The sequence below is a fragment of the Panthera tigris genome, chromosome B4 (genome assembly GCF_018350195.1).
Source record: "Panthera tigris isolate Pti1 chromosome B4, P.tigris_Pti1_mat1.1, whole genome shotgun sequence".
Classification (NCBI taxonomy): Eukaryota; Metazoa; Chordata; class Mammalia; order Carnivora; family Felidae; genus Panthera; species Panthera tigris.
In genome coordinates, this window is record NC_056666.1 from 89171228 (window position 1) to 89184709 (window position 13482).

The 13482-nt window shown below is 40.0% G+C and overlaps 1 protein-coding gene across 1 annotated transcript in view; it reads right to left on the reverse strand.

Annotated features, from left to right (window-relative positions):
* The window catches only part of GNS (glucosamine (N-acetyl)-6-sulfatase), a 55200-nt gene that overhangs the window by 23441 nt on the left and 18277 nt on the right, over window positions 1-13482 (reverse strand). The window contains exons 9-10 of the mRNA XM_007082215.3: window positions 12045-12148; window positions 5584-5685 (exon numbers count right to left, since the gene is read on the reverse strand). Coding sequence (XP_007082277.1) covers window positions 5584-5685; window positions 12045-12148 — 206 coding nt within the window. The remainder of the gene's footprint in view (window positions 1-5583; window positions 5686-12044; window positions 12149-13482) is intronic.

Sequence of the window (13482 nt, forward strand, 5' to 3'; positions counted from 1 at the left end):
AAGGGTCCATGGCACTGAAGACGTTAAAAGCAGTCTTGAATAATGGAAACCCTTCTGCCAGACTGTCCACTGTCAATCCTCCAAGATCCGTATCTTGAAACCCTTGACCCGCCCCCCCGCCCCTCCTTTTTGCCGTATAGACAATCTCTTTCACAATTTCCTCTACTGTAAATTTTGTGAAGTTAGGCACATGTGGACACAGTTTTCTCCAGTAGGAATTTATTGTTTTGGCCTTGGTGGCTTTTATAGCTTTTTCTACGACGATGACATCTTTGATGGTGTAATCCTTCCAGACTTTCATGATATTCTGGCAGGGTTCTCTTCCATAGTGTTGACAATCCTTTCCACAGAGTAATGTGTGTAATGAGCCCTGAAGATCAAGGTCCTATGACCCCCTGATCTAAAAGCTGAATTAGAGACACTGTGTTTGGGGGCAAGGAGACCATTTCGATGCCTTCAGTGTTGAGCTCATGGGGTTCTGGGTGGTCATCCTCATTGTCCAATATCAAAAGAACTTTAAAAGGCAGTCCCCTACTGGCAAGGTACTTTCTCCTGACTTCAGGAACAAACCATTGATGGAACCAATCCAGGAAAAGGTTCTCACTGTCCAGGCCTTCTTGTTGTACAACCAAAAAACTGGCAGCTGGTGTTTATCTTTTCCCTTCAAGGCTCAGGAGTCCTGATTATAAACCCAACTGCATTTGTACAAAACAGCAGGAGTTAGCCTGTCCCTTTCTGCCTTAAATCTTGGTGTTTCCTTCTCTTCCTTACTAATACATGTCCTTCATGGCATTTTTCTCCAGAATTGGGAACCTCTGTCTGCATTAAAATCCTGTGTAGGCAGATACTCTCAAGGATGTTCTTAATGGCATCGGGAGCTTGTCTGCTGCCTCTTGGTTGACAGAAGCAGCTTCTTCTGTTTCTGTTACATTGGCATTTTTAAGCCACATATCTTTCTAAAATTTTCAAACCACCCTTGGCTGACATTAAATTCTCCAGCTTTAGATCCTTCAACTTCCTTTTGCTTTAAGTTGTCACATAATAACTTTGCTTTCTCTTGAATCACTTTAAGAGTCTATAGGTATGTCTTCCGTATAGCAATCCTGTACCCACATAAAAGCTATTATTTTCAATACCAGATAAAAAGGTATTTTGCAGGGGCACCTGGGTGGCTCAGTCGGTTGAGCGGCCGACTTCGGCTCAGGTCACGGTCTCGCACTCTGTGAGTTCGAGCCCCGCGTCAGGCTCTGTGCTGACAGCTCGGAGCCTGGAGCCTGTTTCAGATTCTGTGTCTCCCTCTCTCTCTGGCCCTCCCCCGTTCATGCTCTGTCTCTCCCTGTCTCAAAAATAAATAAACGTTAAAAAAAAAAAAAAATTAAAAAAAAAAAAAAAAGGTATTTTGCAAAAGGTGTCAAGTTTTCATGCCTCCTGGCATGGCTGCAGTAATGGCCTCACGAATTTCCTTTTTTATTTTTTTTCCACAGTGGTGTTTACGCTAGATTAATTTATCTTGAAATGGTGAGCAACTATAGCGGCAGACCTGATCTACAGTACATATCCAGCAATTCGACTTTTTCTTATAATGTCATGACTTTTCTCAGCTTCTTGGGAGCATTTCTAGCATCCCAGGTGGCACTTTGTAAGAGTCCCATGGTGTTATTCAAGGCTTATGGTATTATATTAAAGGCAATGAAAAATACACGAGAACCAAAATCATTTACCACCATACCCAGTTTACTAGAGAGACAAACTGTTCATGCAGAGATGATTAGCACCACGTGGCATTTTAAGCAGATACTCATGACACTTGAGTTCACTGTAACAACAACTGGAGGTGGCTAGGAAATTATACAAAAATACAGTATGTACTGCAGTTAATTTTATGCACTTATGGTTTAATCCTGCCTTGTTAAATTTTTTTACACTTCTCTCAAATGGTGTCATGTATGTTCTGTGGAAGTTTTTTTTTTAATGTTTAATTTTGAGAGGCAGGGGGAGGGGGAGGGGGAGGGGGAGGGGGAGGGAGAATGCAAGCAGGGGAGGGGCAGAGAGAGGGAGACGCAGAATCTGAAGCAGGCTCCGGGCTCTGAGCTGTCAGCATAGAGCCCGAGGTGGGGCTCGAACTCATGAGCTGTGAGATCATGACCTGAGCTGAAGTTGGACGCCCAACTGACTGAGCCACCCAGGCGCCCCTGTGTAAGTTTTGATAAGTGTTAACTTTTTATGATAGATTTGTGTATATTTTATGGTAGTAAGAAATAAAATAGTATCTACATATAAATTATACATGTGTGACATATTTAACCTTTTCTTATTTTTTCAATACTTTTAGGCTACGTAGTTCATTTGCTAGTTTTTAAAAACTGTCACAAATCTCCAAAATATTTTCCAGTGTTTACTGGATAAAACCTGCATGTAAGTGGACCCACACAATTCATACTCATTCAAGGGTCAACTGCATAGTAATTTCATCCCCATAGTGAAATGGTTTTTTTCCTAACTAGAAAGGAGACAGATAGTATAAAGTTTGTATGGAGAACATTAAAAGATGTAAATTTTCCTTTTACTGATCTATAGATTCAGCATATCAACCAAAAATCCAATATGAATTTTTTCAGTTAATCTGAAAAGTGGTCTTTAAAGTTTGTATGAGAGGTGGCTAAGATCCTCACAAGGACAATGACAGAGGTGTGCCTTTACAGATTTAATTACACAGCTTTATAACAAGACAAAAATGATACTGGTACAAGGAAAGATACATGTGTGGAACAGAAAAAACAACGGAGTATTTATAGAGAAAAAAATGAAACTGAATTCCTCATACCATGCCAGAAAAACCAATTCTAGATACACCAAAGACTTCCGTGTAAGAGGGAGAAGTATGAAACTATTCTAAGAAAACCTAGGAAAATTGTTTTTGATCTCAAGGTTCAGAAGCCTTTTTATAAACAAGATACAAAGAACACCAACGATAAAAGAGAGGATTTATACATTTAACTCCTGTGTTCTCATATCTTAATGTAGAGCAAGGACAAGTCACAAACAGGGAGGACATCACGGGCAAAAAGATGCACTTCACAAGGGAAGCAACATAAAAAGCATAAATGAAAAAGGATTCACTGATCAAAAACTCAATTAAAAAATGGGCAAAAGATCTGAACAGACGTTTCTCCAAAGAAGACACAGATGTCCAATAAACACATGCCAAGATGGTCAACATCATCAGTCGTTAGGGAAGTGCACATCAAAACCACAAGGAGATACCATTTCACACCCGCTACGAAGTAATAAAAAGATAACAGCAAGTGTTGGCAAGGATATAGCAAATTTTGAAACCTTATACACCATTGGTGCAGTTGCTTAAGAAATAGTCTGGCAGTTCCTCAATAAGTTAAACATAAGTCACCATACGAAAGAGCAATTCTACTCCCAGGGGTATACTGGGAATACTGCGCTATTCACAGTAGCCAATAAGGGAAAACAACCTATCAATTGAGGAATGGATTAACAAATGTGACATATCCATACAATGGAATATTATTTGGTAATAAAAAGGAATGAAATACCGATACATGCTACGACATGATTTCTGAAAACATTATACTCAGGAAAAGAAACGAGTCACAGGGGCCACATATGATTCTATTTATGCAAAATGGCCACAACTGACAAATCTATAGCAATAGAAAGTAGATCAGTGCTTGCCTGGTGCTGGGAGAGGGAGCGAAGGTGGGGGGAGACTGCTAATATATCTGGGGTTTCTTTTTGGGAAGGTGAGAATGTTCTAAATTTAGATTATGGTACAGCTGTACAACTCTGAATATACCAAAAATTACTGAACTGTCAACTTCAGTAAACTGTACAAATTAAGTCAAGTAAGCTGTTAAAATGATTCATCTCATTAATAAAGAAAGAAATGCACACACAGTAGTAGGACCAAATAAAGTTTTGGTCTTTTTAAACCACTAGATTGGCAAGAATTAAGCTGTCTGACAGTTTCATATAGAACAAAGGGAAATCGCATACGTTGCTGCTGGGAAGGTAAATTGATGACCTCTTTATAAAAATAACTTGGTAATATCTGTAGAAGAGAACAATGTGCAGTTCCCATACCTTGGTATATACACACATGTTCACTGGAAGAAATATATAAAAATGCTCTAACAGCACTGTTCCTAAAACAAAACTAGCATAACAGAAAGGTTTATCCACTGACAAAACAGGTAATTAAGTTGTGATGCATTCATACAATGGAAATTAGGCATCTGTGAACAACATGTATCAGTTTGGAAACAATGCTGAGTTGAAAAAAGTCCCAGACTACATTCAGTAGGGTATAATTTTTAGAGTGCAAAACAATATCAAAACTAAGGTATTTCGTTTAGGAATATGTACATCATTACTAAAAAATTAAAATCCAGAGAATGGTAACCATGAAATTCAGGAAAAGGATCACTCCCACGGGGCATACAAAGGTAGGTAGGCAGGATGGGGAGAGGCATACGGGGGGGATGCACCAGCACTGGGAATACCTGCCTTCTTAAACAAGGTGATGAGTTCACGGGGATTTCTTCTATCTCGTAACTTATGTGAGTGACAGGAGTCCTCTCGTATGAAGCATATACTACCTAATAATATGTCGTAACAGGTTCAGACCAGTAAGAGTCACTTATAATGAGTCACCGTAAACCGCAGCACATTTTAATACTGATCCTCCCAACTTAATATTGATCCTTCCACAGATCCTTAGCTCTGTGCAGTGCCAGACAAACAGGAGGTGCCCAAATATTCTTGAGTTAAGTGTGTTTCCTTTAGAATAAATTCCCAGATGGAATTGCTTAATGTATTTCTTTTCCTTAAGATTTTATTTTCAAGTAATCTCTGTACACAATGTGGGGCTCGAACTCACAACCCCAAGATCAAGAGTCGCACACTCCACTGACTGAGCCAGCCAGGAGCCTCTTAATGTGTATATTCTGAAGTGAAAGGTCTTGTTAAAGACCTTTAGCCTCCTGACAGCTCATACTGATCACACTTCTGTGAACACAGTGTGAGTAGTTTTTATTTTCTCAGACTTCTGAAAATACTGGGTATAAATCTTTGTAATCTTTGCCAGTACTGTAGGCAATAAAGGCCTCCTTCGGTTAAGCATTTCTTGGATGAGCACTGGAGCAATGTTTTTGCATTTACTGTGGCCATTTCTCATTTCTCCATGAGTTGTTAAGTTACTTCTTTTGCCCACTTTTCTACTGGGATATTAATCTCTGCTTTCTAAGAACTCATCTATTAGGACCAAGTACCCTTTTTCATGTATGTTGCAACTATTTTCTCAGTTTGTCACCTGTCTTCACTTTGTTTATGATGGTTTCTTTTTGGGGCAGTGGGGAGGGAAGGGAGGATACAGAACTCTTTATATGTGGTCCAGTCTTTTAGAAAACTCTTTCCCACCATAGAGAAGAGAAAAATTCTATTTTGTTCCCCAAATTTAATAGTTTAAGATTTAAATTTTTAAGTCTAAATTTATACACCCTGGAATTTATTTCAGAGTCTTGGCTCAGGCCTGATTGAAGGCTTTATACTCACCAAAATGGGCAATAAAGACATCCCATCCATCTGTGTCTTATTTGGGTTATATCCAGCAATGTCCAAAATAGTAGGACCCAAATCAATGTTGGCAACGAGCATCTATGAGAATGAGGAAAAAAGAAGCAATCTAGAACACAGTTTGTCTGATTTTTCTTTTTTACCTGTAATATAGCTGTTCCCCACCCCATCCAGAAGACAAACAGCATTTACTATTATTATTTTTGTATAGCCTAGACTTACTGAGGTCTACTGACTCATTGATTCAAACATAACTACAATAATTAAAAAACAACAACAACACATAAAGGTTTAATAAGACTTGTAATATAAGCCCCTGGGAAGTTATGTATTTATTCAACCTATACTGTTATTGATCAAAACATTTTTCAAAACTTCTTTGGGACTGCCCGAAGTCTGATGAATTATGAGGAAAATGTTGGGCTAATTAATTTATAGAAAGTGTTTACAACTTGATTATTTCTATAGTTCACTAAATTTGATTTCAAATGAACTCCTGACATTTTTAAAAGTCTCAAATGTTAAATGCTTTTTAAATTTATTTTTTTATTTTTAGAAAAACAGAGCACGCAAGAGTGGGGAAGAGGGGCGGAAGGGGAGGGGGAGGAGGAGAGGGAGCAGGAATGGGGGTCCTGAGCCTGACATGGGACTCAATCTCACGACCCTGGAATCATGACCTGAACCGAAATCAAGAGTTGGGACACTCAACCGACTGGGCCAACCAGGTGTCCCAAAAGTTAAATACTTTTTACCAAGGAGGATATTAGCCCTTTTCATAGTTTCTCAAAGTGATTAACACATACTAAAAAATGTTTGCAATAGGCTGGAGACCACAGAAAACTTATTCCAACAGTGCACTGATAAAAGGTTCCTTAAAGAGCACAGAACTTAAATGTGCTACATAAACATTCTAGACATTAAAGTTATTGTCCTGCATTTATACCTTGCCTTATTCCTTTAGTTTATTAGACTATTTTCTTTCTGTACACAAATCCTCATTAGGACCTAAACCAGAAGAGTCTAATACAATGGGACCACATATGCAATTTAAAATTGTCTAGTGACCACATTAAAGTGAAAAAAAAAAGGGGGAAATTCATTGTATATATTTTATTTAACTTGACATTAACAGGTACGTGTGGCTGGTGGCTACTGTAGGGGACAGTGTAGGCCTATACAGGACCTAAGCATACACCTGAAGTCACTTCAGTCACAGGCTAGGAAAACCTTTGAGAATGGTGAAGACAATCCACCATGGAAATTAGGGGCACTAATGTTTACCGAGCACCTATTCTGTGCCAGTATTTACCGTTTATCCTCAATTAATCCTCACCACAACTGTAGGATGCAGTATATTTCCATTTTACAGATGAGAAAATGAAAGGGAAGTAACTGAAACAAAGCCAACAGCTCGTAACTGGAAAAGCTACCATTTACTCAAAGGAAATTAAGTCTTCAACATTGTTGAGAAAACTTAGAGCGTCTTAGGAAAGGCCAAACAGGGATCCCTACCAAGTCAGGAACTTTTAATTTAAAAACAAAACCAAAAGTACAGACATGAAGGGCAAGAAAGCATCTTCAGGGCAACATCCAGGGGCCAGCTCTCCTGTGGCTACGATGGCTCTTGTAGGGCAGACCAAAATGCTTATCTTGGCTGTGAATCATTTAGTGTAATGCTGCAGCTGTCAGAAATTACCATTCAGTGGCAAGCCACTCACGGGAAAGGCAATCCGTATGTTACTGGGGAAAAAACCCACAAAAATGACGTCTCTAGAGATTATACAAGACCCAGTGTAAGAAATATCTTGCCTAATTCCAAGACTCCCAGACAGACTGAACCGCTCTGAACACAGTCAAGAAGACTGGGTATGAATACAGAAAAGATCGTGGCAGGAAAGAGCAGCACATATGTTACCTTCGGAATCAGATCAAGGCAACAAGACCCTGACACGTGACTAAAAGATCTTCAGTCATGTCTAAAACATAAATGACGTAAAGCCAATTCCACAGGTATTAGTAATAGGACCAAGGCAGTTTCATAAGAAAACAAAAAAAAAGTAAACACCAAAATAATAAAGCCTGTAGAGATATAAAATAGTGACTGCCTGGGGGTGCCTGGGTGGCTTAGTCGGTTGGGAGTCCGACTTCGGCTGAGGTCATCATCTTGCAGTCTGTTGAGTTCCAGCCCCACGTCAGGCTCTGTGCTGACAGCTCAGAGCCTGGAGCCTGCTTCAGATTCTGTATCTCCCTCTGCCTGTGCCCCTCCCCACTCGTGCTCTGTCTCTAAGAAATAAACAAACATTAAACAAAATTTTTTTTTTAAATGGTGACTGCCTGTTTCACCAGCAATTGCCTCAAGAACCATCAGCTGTATGAACCGGGGGTGGGGGGCCTCTGTCGAGTGAGTCTGCTCTATGGGGAGACAGGTCTTTTAGGTTTCAGTACAAATCAAGAGTCCCTAAGATTCGGCCCAAGTGCCATAAACACCATCCCAGGACTCTCCGTTCCTAGCTATCTACAATAATCACATTTTTCATAAAAATAATGGACAAATTCTATTACCTTCTAGACTTTTATTTGACTAAGAGGTGAAGAGTCTCAAAATTAGCATACTATGTCAGGAGATGGTAGACTTTTAGTGGAAATGGGAGGAGTAAAGAATTCAACAGAATTACACCTAGCTCTGGTTTTTACAAATAAAAATTAGAATGGACACTATGGACCCATGATCATAATGACTTCTAGAAACATTAGCATTCAAGTTCCTAAAATGGTACTGCTTTTATAAGTATAAAGATTCATTTATGGATTGAAACCAAAAAAGCACTGACAAGACCAAAAATAAATTATTTCATAAATCACAGCCTCACTGTTTGGTAATGTTCTTAGGTTTGAAGTATACAGACATTCTGATCAAGTAAAAGCTCTGAGAAAATTCTGGGGCATGAAATCAAGGGATATCATGCCTTGCAGCTGCTTATTTTTTTTTAGCTCTAAAAAAATGACAGTGCTACAGAATTACTGAAAAAAATAAAATAAAATAAGAGGGTTCTCAGGAGGATACATCAGATTTCCAAACAGACATTTAAGCCCTGAGAATCAAGAATTCATGTAGAGTTATCAAGGGAAGACTCAAAGCATGCCAGAGAACACCCCAAATCCATGTGGAGGAAAGCAGTGGAACCATGTAAGAGAGCAGAGAACTCTCCCCATCTTGGGCTGCTTCATCTGGGTTGACGCCTCAACCCCAGCTTCCCTACAAGTATGAAGCTAGGGTGTCACTAAGTTACACCTGAGAATCTTTCACTTACCATCTTCCCGACTTCACGTAGGGAAACAAGGCTTATTCTGTCCAGTCTTAAAGCCATTATGTCGTCTTCTTGACTCCCAGTTCAGTTCTATTTCCCCTGGATCATGCTGGTCATTTTTTTCCTGCTAACCTTTTTCTTGCTTAAAACCCTTTTGAAGAATTTCTACCACCAAATCTAAAGCTAGATTAACTTCCATCCAGGGGAGAAAACCTCAATAAGCCAGTCTTTGGCATTCACACATACCACCTGCTTCTGATCTCCCAACAGCTAAGCCCCACTGGTCAAACGTGCCCTGTTTTGGCCATCAGCTTCTGGAGGCTCAGTTTATTATGCCCAACTCAAAACCCTGTGCCACTCACACGGGACAACTGGCACTGAGACAACTATGTTGTCAACACATGATGAACTACCCACCATCTCTGACATTCTTTGTGCACGGTGGAAGCTGAGCATTTCACACGTCTCCAACTACATCTGTCAGCACAGCAGTGCAAGACACACACACACACACACACGGATTTTAACCACACACTTAATTTTCAGTCCTGGTTCTGCCACTTACTATGTGACCTTGGTAATTAATTAACCATTCAAGCAACAAGGATGTCCCCCAGTGTGTGTAAGGGCTGGGTAGTCTAAGCTTAGACAGTGCTTCTCTTCTAGGAACTCCCCAGATAAAAGACAAACTCAGTAGGGTGTGGTAAGTGTGAGGCCAGCTAAGAACATGGGAAGAACACCTACCCCAAGTGGGGGCAGGGGTCTGTAGAGACTTTCCAGACAGGAGTCCAAAACCGAAGCTCTAAAGGACAATTAGTGAGGTGGAAGGGGCTCAAGAGGGGCATTCCAAACAGAAGGAGCAATCAGCCATACAAAGGTGAGGAGGGCAGAGAGATGGTTCACTTAGGAAGTGAAAATAATTCAGTACAACTGCCACATTCTGTCCCCTGAACAAGCCAAGCTCATTCTCATATCTGTGCCTTCGCACTTATTGTTCTGCTCAGAATGACCTCCCACAAATCTCTGCAGGACTATATCCTTCTCAACATTCAGGTCTCTGCTCAAATGCGTCAGAGGCTCTCACTAACAAGTGTAGCTAAAGTATCTGGTTCTCCTGCACACAGGGACTTAAGAACTGATCTTCCCTGACTGCTCAGTACTGTGTATCCAAGGCTGCTGGCACAAGAAGATACTTAAATATTTTCTGAGCTATACTGTAAAGGTTAAGCACAGACTCTGGAGCCAGACTGCGATACTTTTTAGCTACATTTTCTTGGGCAAACCATTTAACTTTGTACCTCAATTTCCTTATCTGTAAAAGGGGGATAGCTATCTATTTCTCATAAGGCCGTGATAGTTAAATGAGTCGGTACAGCTAATACACTTAGAATAAGAGCTGTCACATATGAAGCATTTAACAAATCATACTTATTATTGAAATGGTTTTCTAAGAACCAAGTTTCATTTAGACTGCTTAGAGAAGGTGAACTTTTCTCATTGCCACTGTTAACTTGAAGACAAAAGGAATGGTTTGTTCAATGGGCAGCTGGCTGTTACATTTCACTTTGTTCTCATTCAGCCTCCTTCCGCACACTGGTTAGAAGTGGCCCCAGTAGCCCTGCTCCTTACAAATGTACACAGCTGCAGACACGTCCCTGAATCAACTCCCAACATCGAGATCAATAAAATGCTTTTTAAGATTTAATGGTCCTCCAAACTCGCCTATCTCCTTTGAAAAAAGGCCCATGTATAGGGAACTGAATTTGTACTGGGAAGTAACTGGGTTTAGGATTACAGGTCTTAGGAGAAAAAGAAAACTCCCAAGGAAATTATGAAGGCCATTTTACCTTTCTGAAAGAATTTCAACAGAATTCCATCTGAGCATTACAAAAGGAAATAAGTGAATTACAGACATTTAAACAAAATAAACATTAAACCTCCAAATTAAACTAAAGTATCTAGTATACCCAGAAAGTCTGGCCCACTTTCCAAATTTAGCTTAAACGATGTATTTGCTCATTTCCTTTTGCCTCACAGAGCTGTTATCAGGAAACAAAAGACATAACTGGTAGAGCTTATCAATTCTTATCTCCCAAGCGTTAGACCAAAGTGTTTTGAATCAGGGTGCCTACAAAGTGTTTTGGATCTAGGAACAAAGTGCCTCAGTATGAGGTACCAAGTTTGGAAAAAGACAATGAAACCAAATGGAAATGGCAACGAAAGAAAGTGGTACATTATGACAGTTCTAGGAGAATCAGTAAAGCAGAAACACATTAGCAAGGAAAAGTCCCACAGAGAGAGGAACAAAATCCTCACAAGACAGGCTTTCTAGAATGTTCTACTCAAAGTGAGGACAGATCAGCAGCAGACATCGGCTGGGAAGTCTGAAATGCAGAGTCAGAACCTGCATTTTAACAAGGTCCCCAGGGGAAATCTGCCTGAGGAGTTCTGATCTACAGGGTAGTAGGTCTCAAACCGGGCTGCCTCTCGGAATCATCTGTGAACTGAAGAAAAAAAAACAGAGGCTGGGTCTCTATTCCATCCAAGTGAGTCCATTAGAACCATTGTGGATGTTGAACCTTTCACAATTTCAGAGAGTGATTTTGAGGAGCACTGCACGGGAGAGTCACTGTTCTAGGACAAGGTAGAGATTTACAGTCTTGCAGGGGTGCCTGGGTGGCTCAGTCGGTTAAACATGTGACTTCAGCTCAGGTCATGATTTCACGGTTCATGAGTTTGAGCCCTGCATCAGGCTCTGTGCTGACAGCTTGGAGCCTGGAGCCTGCTTTGGATTCTGTGTCTCTCTCTCTCTGCCCCTCCCCTGCTCTCTCTCTCTCAAAAATAAACATTAAAAAAAAAGATTTACGTCTTGAAGGACAAATAAAAGTTATTTATCCTGATATGATATGATATGATATGGGGGTGGGGGGAATACAGTTAATGGAAGGTGGCCAGAAAATAAAAAAAGAAATCACTATTTCCAAGGCTTATAAATACACTTAAAAGATCTTAAGCCAATCAGACATCCTCCTCATAGCGGGAGAAATCTAATTAGGCTCTTCTCCAGAGAAATAACCTTCTTTTCTTAGGCAAGTGCTACCTGTAAACACCACCATTTTTTCAGGCACCTACCTTGCTTGTCTGATTTGGTTTGATCCCAGGTCCTCGAACCAACAGTGGAACTTTGATGTCAAACTCATACAGCTGTCTTTTGTCTATTGGCAAAGAAAACTGTCCTGAAAACAAAATACATGGGGTAAAGATGGAGCCAGGATAGATGTGTCACTGATTCATTTAATTGATAGTAAGAATGAAAACAACTTTGTCCTACTATTTATGGCACTTTAATGGAAAGTTTACAATCGCTCAGGTCTCTTATTACTACAAGGCAGGAAATGAGTTCATCTTTAAACAAATGTCTCAGGGGACTCGTTGGTCTAACATAGGACATATTCAGCAAAAAGAATGCCTGGAAAGTACTGTAACAAATATAATTTATGTATGTTACTCAACCTGACCACAGCTGAACGAGGTTACTCTAAAAACTGTAAATAAAGGAACGAAAACGTTTATTCGGCCTTTCCTGAATCAATCAATTTCAAGATACCAAACAGCTGATGTGAGGAAGTTCTTCCCTAAGGAATTCCAAGTAATAAATGCAAAAAGGACAGAGTTAGGAAGTCAACACTTTGCAATTTTTGAGAGAATGGATTAAAGCAACAATCATCGATGGAAGCTTCGATCACAAAAGGTTCATAAGAGAGGCTCAGGCTGATACCACATGAGCCATCAATTAGGAGCCTTGCTAAAGTGGGCCAAGCAGACACCCTCATGAAGTGATGCAACAGGAAGTACGTGTCAGTATCACCAAAGAAAGCATTCTCACTGGAAACGTGAATTTCTATTAAGATCGTAGATCTAACTACCCATCTATGGAAAACGCTGACTAAAGATAAACAAGCATCACAAGACCGCAATCAGCCAAATCTAGAATGCGAGATGTTAAAGAACAAAAAACACTTTTCCCCAATGAATTTAGTGGCAATGACAACCTTAGGGCACACAAAAAATACAGGTAGCATGTGGACTTTGTCTAGATCCCAATACATAACAGACCAGTCAGATACACAATCAATTATTGATGTACGGAATCACAATGTCTGAAGTTTTTCCAAAGCCTTCCAAGCTAAAAAAAGAAAAACAAGGGGAAGTTAAGAAGAATTTAAAAAACTGGTCACATGTAGCTAAAAATTGAAGCTGGATAATGAGGGTTATTTTACTACTCTCTACTTTGAGTGCTTCAAAATATTCACTACAAAACATTAAATGCCTAGGGGCACCTGGGGGGCTCGGTCAATTAAGCATTCAACTCAGCTCAGGTCATGATCTCACGGTTAGTGGAATCAAGCCCAAGTAAGGGCTCTGTGCTGACAGCGAGGAGCATTCTCAGAATTCTCTCCACCCCCCGCACTTCTCCTGCTTTCTCTTCTCTCTCTCTCAAAATAAATAAACTTAAAAAAAAAAAATTAAATGCCTAATCAATCTGCTACTATGCAAGCAAGTCTCAGGT